General features: G+C 35.8%; 1 protein-coding gene across 1 annotated transcript in view; it reads right to left on the reverse strand.

The window, feature by feature from the left end:
• LOC107687252 (citron Rho-interacting kinase-like) overlaps nucleotides 1-13566 on the reverse strand; it is a gene marked incomplete at its 3' end in the record, with an annotated part of 75577 nt that overhangs the window by 17070 nt on the left and 44941 nt on the right. The window contains exons 20-28 of the mRNA XM_016484508.1: nucleotides 13283-13399; nucleotides 11995-12104; nucleotides 9857-10031; nucleotides 7507-7704; nucleotides 5888-5941; nucleotides 4032-4229; nucleotides 1551-1744; nucleotides 496-631; nucleotides 142-246 (exon numbers count right to left, since the gene is read on the reverse strand). Coding sequence (XP_016339994.1) covers nucleotides 142-246; nucleotides 496-631; nucleotides 1551-1744; nucleotides 4032-4229; nucleotides 5888-5941; nucleotides 7507-7704; nucleotides 9857-10031; nucleotides 11995-12104; nucleotides 13283-13399 — 1287 coding nt within the window. The remainder of the gene's footprint in view (nucleotides 1-141; nucleotides 247-495; nucleotides 632-1550; nucleotides 1745-4031; nucleotides 4230-5887; nucleotides 5942-7506; nucleotides 7705-9856; nucleotides 10032-11994; nucleotides 12105-13282; nucleotides 13400-13566) is intronic.

Genomic DNA, 13566 nt, shown 5'->3' on the forward strand with positions numbered 1-13566 from the left:
ATATATACATACACATACAGTATATATATATATATATATATATATATATATATATACACATATATACACTGCATAAAATATAATACATGTATGTTTGACAACAACTACAGTCCATTGTTGGTACACAAGTGTGTTTTTCACCTCTTCCATGAGTCTTTGTTTGAGTTCTCTCTCCGTCTCGAGTTTCTGCTGAAGGCTCCTAGCGTTCATCTCCAGCATGGCATGTTTCTTCTCCAGGTCATTGAGCTGAAAACAGCACCACAACACAATAAACAGCACATTTAAACAGCACAGCCTCTCCTGTCCGAGGGAACAGAAGGTTTTGTTAATGCGCAGCGACGTGTTCATGTGCACCGCAGTGTTTAATTAATCTCCATCAGCTGTAGCGCATAATCGCAGCTTGTTAAATTCAATATTGGCAGGAATATTAATATCGCAGATGGAGGGCCGGAGCGAACCAGGACAAACTGTTGTGAGTGTGTTTGTGTAACTCACAGTATCAGATAGACTTTCTGCTTTCAGTCTCTGCTCTTTCAGGGCCTGCTGCAAAGCCACGATCTCAGCATTGTGTTCGCGAACCGCCAGCTCAACCGCCTGCCGAGACTCTGTACTGCGCTGATCCGCTCGCAACCTGGAGGAACAGGGTCGAGTCAAGCCACAATACTACAGAAAAATAATATTTACATGCACTGGCATTCAAAAGTTTGGAGGCAGAAAGATTTTTAATGGTTTTAATAGATTTAATTGATCAAAAATACAGTAAAAATTGTGAAATGGTTAATAACAGTTTTCTATGTGAATATACAGTCAAACCAAAATTTATTCAGACACCTTCAACATTTCTCACATTATCACAGTTTATTCGCTATAGTTTAGAAAATGATAATAAAATATGACAAGAACTGTGTCAGAACAAATTCATCTTGATAATGTCAGATAACTTTGATAGAAAGGTATGTAATGAATTCTGTTGTCAGCTGTTAAATTTAAGAACATAATTAGATAAAACCAATTTAGCTCAATTACCAAGCAGTGCTTCATTCTGTTCAGTCTGTGTGTAAAAAGATCACATTAGCAATTAAAGAAAAAACACTTCAGCAAAACATGCTCAGCTCAAAGTGTCTGAATCATTTTGGTCCCAAATTTTCAAACTTCAGGCTTTTACAACTGTTTTAAACTTTCAGGCTAGGCTTTCTCAAGCCAACCTAAAGTTTGTCTTGACAAACTTTTTTTTTATCTAGTCTGATTTGCTGCTCAAGAAACATTTCTGATTATTATCAATGTTGAAGACAGTCAATATTTTTGTGGAAACCGTGATACATTTTATTTTTCAGGATTCACAGATGAATAAAACGTTTAAAAGAACAGCGTTTATTTGAAATGGAAATCTTTTGGAACATTATAAATGTCTTTATTGTCACTTTTGATCAATGTAATGCATCTGTGATGGCTATCAGCTAACCTGAAGATGCTGACAAACTCTATTAAATTAAAGGACACACTTGAAGTAAATAATCGAAGGTAATGTTTGTGACTTGTGCTTACAGCACCTGTTCTGCTTCTCGTTGTCCAGCAGTCTCTGCATGTCTCTGGTTCTGCGCTCCGCCTGGCTCTTCTCGTCCTCCAGAGCGGATCTCCAGTTCTCCCACTGTCTCTCCTTCTCCAGCAGCTCATCGTTCAGACTCTCCAGCTCCACCACCTGCTCCTCCAGCATGCTGCATGTGGTCTTCAGAGTCTCGATGTTCTGCAAACACAAAAACACAGTCCTATAATACGCCTCAGTATAGTACAAACATCCAGCTTCAGCTGGAGCTTCATGTGTCTTTCTGCTGTCAAGTCTTGACTGATTTTGATCAAGTAAAGGTCAGAATAACTGCAGTAATATCTCCAGATGAACACTTACCGGACTGAAGCAGCTCAGCTTTACTTGATTCTTCATCAATCTAGTCTGTCCATTTCCTGAAAATAAATCTGATCTATGATGTAATGATGAATAAAACCATTTTTTGATTACCCGAAGTTTATTGGTGTTGTTCTCTTATTCAAATTATAAAGTATATAACTTAACAAATTATTAATTAATTAGGTGAAGCTGTGCGCTTGAATTTGTCATCGCATCAACCTATGCAGTGTGGTGAATTATTATTGCTCATTATTGTCTATTTTAGTAATTTAATTAACATAGGCCATCTTAATACATTGATTAATGACATTGTATAATAATATTACACCACCCAAATATGTATTTACTTCCTTCTGATTCTCGTTGTCAGTGCAGGCCTGTTTGGCTTATATTGACCATTATGAAAAGTGATTAGTGTACCCTGCATAAAAAAAACCTTGAATGTAAAACAACAGGACAAAAATACAGTTGATGACTAGACAATCATTTCATGACTCTAGACACTTCTTTGTGAAGACAGTGGCATAATACAGTGAAAACATTCTTCAGTGATATAAAAACAGTTGTCGTGCGTAGGGTTGGGTATCGTTAGAAATTTAATTGATTTAAATGAACTATTATTATTTTTTCACTATTTTACCTTCATTGAATATAGTGTTGCTGTAAGGTAGTAAGTAATGTTGAGTAATGCTAGTCCATCAATCACATGTGCTCCAAAGTTGATGTTTTTTACACTATCAATAACATTTTGCTTTTCAAGCAGGAATAAGCTGGTTGGCCCTTGAGGGCTAAGACACTTGTTAATTTCCCTAAATTAATAAAATATTAACTGTTATACTTATAACCATGTATACACACACTCCATAAAGCCCCTATTTTACAAATAATAATGCAGTCAGGAGATAGTGTCATGCAATGAGTGGTTTCCGCATTTTTAAACATTTAAAATGCATGAAAATAAATATTTTCCATCACTTTGTTTATCACTCTTGAAATGACCTGTACACTAAATAATCTAACCCTCATACTTGCATAACACAGGGTTCCCACACCTTGGTTAACTTAAAATTCAAGGACCTTTCAAGGACTTTCCAGGTCCAATACCCTCAAATTCAAGGACTTAATGTGGGGACACATTTCAAGTGAGAGTAAGGTTACACCGTGTTACCTTGTAAGATACATTGTTACAGTTTTCATGTGTCAAACACAACTATGCAACTATCCTAACACTTAATGTAATGTAAAATGCACGTAACTAATGCAAATCAAGGAAGCTAGTATGCACAGGCCACGAAGTGTTGGCGAAATAACATTAGCGGACCAGAGGGAATAATATGGAATTTTTTCCAGAAAACTTCTTGCACAAAATAAATTCAAGCACTTTTAAGGACCTGTATCTATGTACGTTTATTTTCAAAAACTTTCCAGGGCCTTGAAATTTTTTTTTCAGATTCACAACCTTTCAAGAATTTCAAGGACCCGTGGGAACCCTGATAACAATAACAGTCTATTTATTTAGTGGTCCAAGTTGAAGTCAGTGTGTATATTAATGACAATATAGGACAAATATAATGTAATTTAGTGGCAGCAGGAGCTGTGCGCTGCCGATACATGCACAGTCAGACAAAACAACGAGCACAGTTATCAAAGATGTGAGTGCGCGTACAGTCGTGGAAAACAGTGTGTTCGGCAGTTAAAGACGCGGCGCGTCTGTAGAGTGCGTGTCATGGGAAACGATGTGCTCAGTAATTAAAGAGGCAGGGCAGCATTTCTGTTACTTGGTTTGTGACATCCTTTACGGGAAACGCCAGCGCAAGGCTGCTCACAGCGCTTGGTCACGCGTAGACTTGTGCCGGTATTCGGTAATGCGATATATCACGGTAATGAACGTCGCACCAGAACCGTTTTTTGGAACCGAAACTTAGAAATTGCTCACGGTTCTGGTTCTTTTCAAAAAACAGAACCGGTTTTAATAAGAACCGGTTCTCGGTTCCCAACCCTACATGTGCGTGGGTAAAATGTACCCGCAGGTGGTTTTAGGTATACAGCGACTCCCGGCGGTTCTAGTGTTAAAGTAGTTTTGGCATTAATCTGTGTGTGCAGATGATGAGCAGACGTGTTTGCGCACCTGTTTCTGGTTGTTGAGGTGCATCTCTCGGTCGGCCACCTCTCTGCGCAGATGGTCCACGTCTTGACTGAGCTGCAGTCGCTCCTCGCTCTCCACCGTCAGCTCGTCCAGCTGTTTGGACAGGTAGAAGTTCTGCCGGTTCAACTCGGCGTTCTCCTGGGTCAGCTGGGTCAGCTGCTCCTCCAGGTCCGTGATCACCTGTGACGACACTCACGTCATTCAGCAGCAGCAGCATCCTAATCAATACGCATGAATGCTGATCATACATCAAACGCATAAGAGTCATTCCACCGAAATCACTCTCTATTCTGACAATGCGGGAATATTCCAGATTCACAAACACTGCAGCTACAGGAACTGAGTGAAATAGATGGAAATATCAGAGCTCACAAGTAGGGATGTAACAATTCGAGATTTTGATTTCACGATTCGATTCACGATTTTAACAAAATGAGATTTAAGACAAATTATAAATTAAATGTGTCCTTTTATTATTGCTTGGACAAAATACTGTACGTTTCTTTGTAAAATTTAAATAGAACACTATAATAATATACTAATATAGCACTTGTAAATTATTGCTCTTTTGTTGGTTTTGATTGCTTCTATTGTCCTCATTTGCTAGTCGCTTTGGATAAAAGCTTTTGCTAAATAACAACATTTAAATATAATGTAAATGTAAATAACAAAACTAAATTGAAATTTTTAAACAAGCCCCAAATCGAATAAATAAGTAACACAAATAAAATAAATCTCTTCATATAAACAAACTAAGAAAGCATTTAAAATTAGAGGCAACCACTGCATTTTAATCATGATCCAAACAAAGATGCTGCATACATGCAACTTGAGCAGTTTTTAATCTAAATTAGATTGTATAATTTTGAAATTTGAAGCAAAAACAGAATGGTTTGACTTCAGTTTTGTCGTGAAACTGCATAACAGAGGCAAGAGGAAAAGAAAAAATACCATCAAAAGACATAAGTAGTAAGTTCCCCTCAGACATGCATTCATATAAACTACCCCTTATTGAATCGTGATTTGTTTAGCATCTCAACCAATTTGAATCGTCACATATTTAAATCGATTTTCAACCGGCTCGCGGTTAATCGTTACATCCCTACTCACAAGGCAGGAAAACAACACTAGTAGCTTTGCTGAGCAATAGTTTAAAAAGATTTCAACTTAAATAGTCATAGAGGGTGTGTAGAATAGAGATTGAGATTTATAAACCTAATGTAATAAAATATAAGACCGATAATCACAATTCAATACACAAATACAGCGCTATTTTAGCCTTATAAGACTTTATTACTTAAGAAAATGTAATTTAAAAGTCACTATGTGTGTAGAAATTTTAAGTTTATAGTTATATACATAGTCAAAACAAAAATTATTTAGACACCAGATATAATTTTTTATATTTTTTTTACTAGTGAGTGCAGGACACTATAGTTCATTAAATTAGATATTAAAGTGACAGCAACTTTCCCCAGTCTATATTGATTCTGTTGTGTGTCACGGCCAACAGAAGAAGATAGCCACTGTTTAGATCTCTGCTTTCTTCGGCTGTTCTAATCAATAATTTCTCTCCGAGCTCTTTATCCGATCCCTAAGGATCCTCAAGCTAAATGTAGAGGCTATCGAGCACAACACAGCACTGAAACCTTACAGTTTCAATCTGTTGTCATCCTGTATGGAGCTTTAGATGCCATTTCATTTGAAGTGAATCAAAAGAAGGTTGAGAGAAACAGTTAAGTAAGTAAATGTCAGAAAAACGACCAAGAGAACCATCATATTCAACCCTCCTGAGCAGTGCAGGGGATTGTGGGAAATCTTAGCGCAGATAAACTCACCGAGCAGCTGTCTCGGAGCGCGTCAAACTTGCGCTGAAGCTCATCTCTGTGGGCCTGCAGGAGAAGACAAACACATGATGCTCAGATGATGCTGTGTGTGTATCATACAGGTATATCTGCTCATTATTTTACACTTTTAGCACTGAACTCAAGCTCATTGTACACCTGTAGAATTAAACAGGCTGTTTTTCGTTCTCATTTGTAAATAATGCAAATGACAGCAGTGTGTAGTATGCAGTATGCAAGGGTTTCTCAAACTGGGGATAGTGCAGTTCATTGAGATCTTTAATAATTAAACCACAAAAATAACATTTAAATAAATATATATATTTTTTTTTTTTTTTATAAAAACCAAATAAAACATAAGATATAATAAATATAATTAATTTAGTGTTTACTTTTATGTAATACATATTTATATAATAAACATTTTATTTTTTACCTGGCTGCATGTTATGTACCTAGTATTATTTTAGCATCACTGATGTCCTGTTAAAATATTATAATATTTTTTTTTTCTTTTTCATTTGAGTTAAAGCTTTAGTAATTTTGTGAAAGTGATTGTCGTCATTTTTATTTGTTTTTGGTTTTTAATATATAGAAATATTAATCAATCTGTATTTCCGTTTTAGTTATTTTAGCACTGAAAGTTACACTAAAAAAAATTAGAAATGCTGCCTTGGCAACTATTTTTTATTTTCTTGCAGTTAACGTTTATTTTATTTTAAGCAACTTATTATGGTTTTAGTTTTTGTGAACCATAATAAAGTAATCCAAACAATTATTTTTGAAATGATTCGCTGGAGCGTGTTTATTTTATATAAATGTACATAAATAATTATAAATTAAATATTTTATTTGTTTACCTGCATGTCATGTGACCCAGTGTTACTATTATTCTGAATTAGTTTATTTTCCATTTTAATTTTAATTTAAAATTTGTAGTAATTTGTGAGCCTGGAGCACAAAAGCAGTCTTAAGTCGCTGGGGTATATTTGTAGCAATAGCCAACAATACATTGTATGGGTCAAAATTATTGATTTATCTTTTACGCCAAAAATCATTAGGATATTAAGTAAAGATCATGTTCCATGAAGATATTTTGTAAATTTCCTACCGTAAATATATTAAAACTTAATTTTTGATTAGTAATATGCATTGCTAAGAACTTCATTTGGACAACTTTAAAGATGATTTTCTCAATATTTAGATTTTTTTGCACCCTCAGATTCCAGATTTTCAAATAGTTGTATCTCAGCCAAATATTGTCCTATCCTAACAAACCATACATCAATGGAAAGATTATTTATTCAGCTTTCAGATGATGTATGCATCTCAATTTTGAGAAATTGACCCTTATGACTGGTTTTGTGCTCCAGAGTCACATTTTAGAACCTTTTAATCTAGTTTTTCTAGTTAATTTAGTTAAACTATATGAAAATATATATATTGTTATGTTTTAGTTAATATTTATTTAAATGGTGCAAAATTAACCAACAGAGAACCGGGAACGTGTGAATGTGTTAAGTTACTGAAATAATATTTGACTTCAGTTATTTTATCTCAAAGGGCTTCGGCTGATTTAAGGGTTTGTATCCAGTGCTCTGCATGCGTCTCACTCTCAGTGCAGTGATCTCCTCCTCAGCTTCGGCTGTCGTCTCCTCCAGCTCGGTCTTGGCCTGCTGTAGCTGACTCTCGAGCGCGTGTCGCGCTGCCTGCAGGCTGCTGATCTGAGACTCTCTCTCCTGCAGTGAGAGCGTGAGCTCCATCACCTGACGCTTGATCTCCAGCTTCTGCTCCTCGTGCTCCAGACCCATCTGAAACACACACAGACTGTCAAGCATCATGTGTAATAACGGCACTACTACTGTGACACTGTCATGTCTCTCATATCACAATGAGCATTCGTTCACAGCTAATTCCTCACAGTCAGACTTTCAAACTAGCCCTGACCAATGCAAACTAGTCTGGTAACCACCAACAGGTTTGGAAGTCTTCTAGGATATCTTCTAACATTCACATTGAACCAGTAATTCTCACATTCAACACTAGTGATGCACCTAAATTTCACCGAACAAAAATATTTTATCCTTTTTTAATTAAATCTGACGAACACATTTTTTTTTTAGTCTGTGCTGTTTTCTGTTGATGCACAAACAAAACTTCACTAAACATTATTTGTAGAGTGCCTGCCATGCAATAATCGCAATAAGCTTTGATATTGTAGATATGAACCAAAGTCTCAGCACAAAAAAATATTTACACCTAAATTTAACATTTATGTATTTGAATTACATGTAAAATTTCTATGCATTTGGATTAACCAACTAAACTTAATGCAACGCATATTTGTCAGTCATACTGTACATAAATGAAACAGGTCAGATTTCTGTAACAGTACAACGTGTTTTAAATACACAATAACTTGCTTTATATATTTATCATTAACAAATCCAATTTGTTTCAATAATTATATTATATATTATAATTATATTACAATTTATTATAAATGTCTCATACATTTTAATTTAATATTGGCAGCCATATTTTAACCATGTTCATAATTTTAAACCAAGCAATCTGAATAAACGCATTTTGAAAATATGATTATTTAAATGAAATCCAACAGATGCAGTTAGTTAATAATAAAGCATGTTTTTTTGAGCGCAGAAATTGGACCTGCTTCATTTATATTTGACTGACAAATGGACATCACATAAAGTTTATTACTTTGTTAAAAATGTGTTATTCAAATGGATGGAAATTTTATATGCAATTCAAACACATAAATCTAAATATTAAAAAATATGTGTTTTGAGTGCGCTTTTATTTAATGTGGCATGACTGATCACTGGAGCCATTCATGTATGCATGAAAAAATCTGTTTAATACCACCATCATTTAAATGTTTAAATTTTAACAATGAATTAGAGTAAACAATTCTATAACTAAAAAGTGCATGTAAAAACATCACTATATCGTGTAGTCGTATATTCTGTCCGATGCTCCTTGGCAGCTAGGGTTGGGTATCGTTTGGGTTTTTTTCGATCCCGGTGCCAAATCGATACTTTTAAAATGGTTCCGGTGCCTAAACGGTGCCTGAACTGATACTTATTAAAAAATATATATATATAAAAATAAAAATTCCCCAAAAAATGATGGATTTGCCATTAACACTATAAACACATGATGTCTGTTTCATTCATACTGGACGCCAGAGGGCGCCCTCGCACAGAAAATCCACATATCCAGTCACAAAAGTAGAGAACTCATGACCCTCCAGGAAATCCCTTATATGGACAAAGGCATCCCTATTATAGCTGTAACTGAGTAAATAGAACATATAAACGTTTTGAATGATAAAACAAAGACAATAAACACTCGACTGCGCCAATATAGCTTATCTGTGTTATTCAAGCCATCTCTGGTATTTTCATAATAATTAAGTATATTTATAATCCATTGCTAATCGATGTATATTTTTTTGAAGTAGCCTATGGAACATATTTTCTGCCTCATTCTGTGACAAGAATCAACATTAGATCACAAAAGGAAGCATTTGACTGGTGTTGTGGAGTAAAAATGTTATAATGTTCCCTTTTGTTGGACAACAGGTTTAGAAATGTGAATACAAGGGAGGTTTAACTTTAGGCGTTTTAATTTAAGCATGTTTAGCTTAGTTAACGGAAGGCTATCTGCTGCCATCAGAGCAAGTGTAATTACTGCATTCACGCGCTACTCGGATGCTCTCATTTCCCGTTTTTCACATGCGGTGCCGGTGATGATGCTTCTTACGTCCATTTCGGAGAAATATTTCAATCGATCGCTCAGGCATGGCACCGAAATGAGGCACCGGAATCTGCGTTCTGATTCGGTTCTTGTACATACTTGGTTACATGGGTACCGGTGCCAAATTGGTACCGTGTTTCGGTACCCAACCCTACTGGCAGCGAGTGGATCTGCTCTCACCTCTCTGAGTCTGGTCTCTAGCTCCAGAACGCGGCTCTTTCTGCTCTGCTCCTGCTGGCTCATCTTCTCCAGATGTTCCTCCAGTTTGGCATTCTGAGCTTCCAGTTTTCCCGCCTGCGACTCCAGGTAAAACTTCTGCTGCCGCAGCTCCGAGATCATCTCCTCCTGAGCTTTCCTGAGAAAAACACTGAGGTCTGAATCTCTGCGCACAGATGCGATTCATTATTTCTCAGATTTTCCAGTTTCTGATGCCTTGTTTTCCAGTAAAAGAAGTTAATTAGATTTCTCCTTCAATAAACTCGTTTCAGAAGCATCCTGAGAATCACTGCTGCATCTGCTCTCCTCAAAACCGCTAAATTGTTTTTGTTTGGCTAAACTGCAATCATTCCTATTTCTCAGTCCCCTATTAAATCTAAAACACTTGATTTAGAAGTTGAACGATGCGGCAGAGATGCTCAGATTGAGCATTTATTACAAGCTAAATGCTTCCCCAGATTGTCGTTTGCAGATCTACAATAACAAGTATTTAAATATCTTCAGAAAAAAACCCTATTTATTCTAATATGACCTAAAACTACACTCTGAACTGTAATTTAGCATAACAGTCCCATTAATTTGCTCCATAGAGGAGATAATTTTTAATGATAACTTATAAAGTTTTAAAAGACAGGCCTACTATGAGCTATGAGGTTGTTAATCGACGGTATATGCTTTTGTTGAAGCCATCACCTTACATTATTTTCAACTTATTTTTTAAATAATCAACTTGTATTTCAATTCCACTTTTTAAATAAGTGAAATTCCATGTGAAAAAATTGCATTACCTATGATTCTGTTTGGTTTTGATTAAACTCTTCAGCTCTGCCCACTCCCATGAAGAACTACACGAAATGGTTATGTAATAAACAAAATGTTTCTAAATGCACAATTTTTATTTAACATTTAAATCAGCAGTTTTATGTGCATTTAGTTTGATTAAGCAATGCTTGCCATAGTCTATTTTTGTCACACTTAAAGAATGCAGAATCGAATCGTTAATTGAATTGCATCGAATTTAACTGTGAATCGCCTCGAATTTGCAAAAATCGTTCTTGAATCAAATCGAAACCCTATGAATCGTGAATTAAATCGTTTTTTACTTCAAATCGCTGTTTACCCAAAGATTCACAGCCCTAATTATACATAAAAAATCTGAATGAGGAAAAAGCTTCCGGAACCATGTATTAAACAGTGCTAAAAACCAAAGATACCAAACTGAGAAGGGCCAACGATAAAATCAGAGCAAACTAATCAAAACCTGTTGATGAACCATTAATCTGATTACTGGGGAACCTGTCGCCACTGTGACAATATCACAACAAGTTCCAAACAAATTCAATTTGTTCAAATGGCTGATTCATTCTGGAGTAAACTGACTGTTGTTATGAACAGATCACTGAATCATTGATTCGTTCAAAAATTCTGATTCATTCCATATCGAAGCTTTGTTTAGAACTATTTTCGTTGGTGAAATAGAGCAAAAACAACTTGCGATATTAGAAAATCAATATTACATTGCAATCGTGCTGATATTTGGGAAAAACACCACTCTTGCTCATGTGATGTTTAACTATATTATATATAATAAATGAGACAAAAACTCACACAGAGGCATTTTTGCCTCCATATAGAGACTAGTCTCACACCCCTAATTCAATTTATTAACCTCCGGTTTCACAGACAAGGCTCAGACTAAAATGTAATTCTGAGCTGTTTCAACTGAAAGAAACTTGCACTGATCGATCTTAAAATATATCAATGCATTTGTTTTGTCTCAAGATGGAAACCAGTAATGTTTTTTTTTTCTAAGGCACTTTTATAAAAATTACTTAAATGTCCTAACTGAACTATGGCTTGATCCTGGCTTAGTGAAACCAGGCTTAAATGTCACCGAGTTGATTAAAGTCGATCAAATTAATCTCAACTCATGCATATGCTTTTCTACTAATTGCCCACCAGGCTTTTAACTAGCTTCACCAGAGAGACTTCTCAAAAACCATTTTGCTGGTGGTGTGAATAATTCTTCAGGAAATGCAGGCCTGGAAACTCGAGATGCTCTGAACTGGACCAGTTTCTGCCATCATGTTTTAGACTCTTACATGTTTTTCTGTGTGTAAATGCTGCTGTTGGCTGCCAGTTTATTGGCCTCGGAGAGTTCAGCGATCCGCTGCTCCAGACTCTTCATCTTGTTGTTCATGGCTTTGACGGTCTGTAGAGAAAAACACATCAAATCTACATCAAGATCAAATTTACACATACAGTAAATGTCAGGAGAGTTTGAGAAACACACTATTTGTTGCTGCTAGTGTTGCAAATTACAAACTTGACTTTTAATAACAGGACTTCATAAGAGCCAGGAGCTGAGTTTTAATAAAAACCCAAATTAAATCAGAATAACTTTATGGATGCCAGTGATAAACTCGCCATAACGCAGACTTTTTAATTTGCTGGCCTGAGCTACACCAGTGTTTACTTAAGCATGTAAATATTGGAAATGCATCATATTATTAAACAACCCTGCGGTTTCATACACTGAGCATGTGAGTCTGCGATCAGGGCGGTAATCTAGTTAGCTAAAGTCTAACTGGTTAACTGGATCAAGGGCTAAAAGGCTAGAAAATGATAAGAGTGAATCTCGCAAAACTTTCTCAGGTCTAATGTCACCACAAAATCAAATAATGAAAAATTATCATAATGATAAAATCAGGTCAAATCAACTTGAATGCATTATTTATTTAATATACTTTTTTCTTTTTAGATCTGCATGTTTAAAACATGATGTACAAATACCTAAACTGATTTTGCATATTAAGAATGAGATTTGTTTTGTCATACTTGCTGTTGTTATTTTTTTCCTTTACTATGTGTCTGGTCATGTTTGATTGTTGTGGTGCTGTAATGTGTTAAAGTTAATAAAAAATATTTAAAAAGAGATTGATCAGCATATCAAACATCACTTGAAATTAATAATAAATATTTTTCAATAAAATAAGCTTTTCATAATTGGAAAAAAAGTGAGTGAGAGAGACTTGTTAAATGTCTGGAAAATAATGTCATATCTAAAAATATGGTCAAATAATAGCTTTATTTTCATGTTTTATGCAAACTATAATTCCTTATTTTTTCTCTTTTGCTTTCGAGGTGAAATATGATATAGACATGTTCCTGAGAGGTTACATTTTATATTCATACAAATATAATCCCAAACAATACCCATTTAACACCCATAAAGTTTTGGTCTTGGATTGGATTTTAGTAGCTCAGAAATTCTGCTGGATGAACTAGTCAGTGTGTCTCCAGCAAACACAACTAAACACCGAGATCCTCACACACACACACTTCTGTCAGGAGTCAGAGTTTAATGTGAGATGAAGACGAGACACTCACAGCTTTCTGCTCACTGATGAGTTTGCATTTCTCACGCGCCTCTTCCTCGTGCTGAGCTCGTTTCTGCTCCAGACAGTCTTTATCTGCCAGATCTGCCTTCATCTGAGCCTCCAGAACCTGCAGCACACGCACACACACACACACGCGCACACAGACACGCGCACACAGACACACGCACACAGACACACGCACACAGACACAGACAGACACGCGCACACACACAGACAGACACGCGCGCACACACACACACACACACACACACACACACACAGACACAGACACAC

Source organism: Sinocyclocheilus anshuiensis, unplaced genomic scaffold (assembly GCF_001515605.1).
Source record: "Sinocyclocheilus anshuiensis isolate Anshui unplaced genomic scaffold, SAMN03320099.WGS_v1.1 scaffold745, whole genome shotgun sequence".
NCBI classification, from domain to species: Eukaryota; Metazoa; Chordata; class Actinopteri; order Cypriniformes; family Cyprinidae; genus Sinocyclocheilus; species Sinocyclocheilus anshuiensis.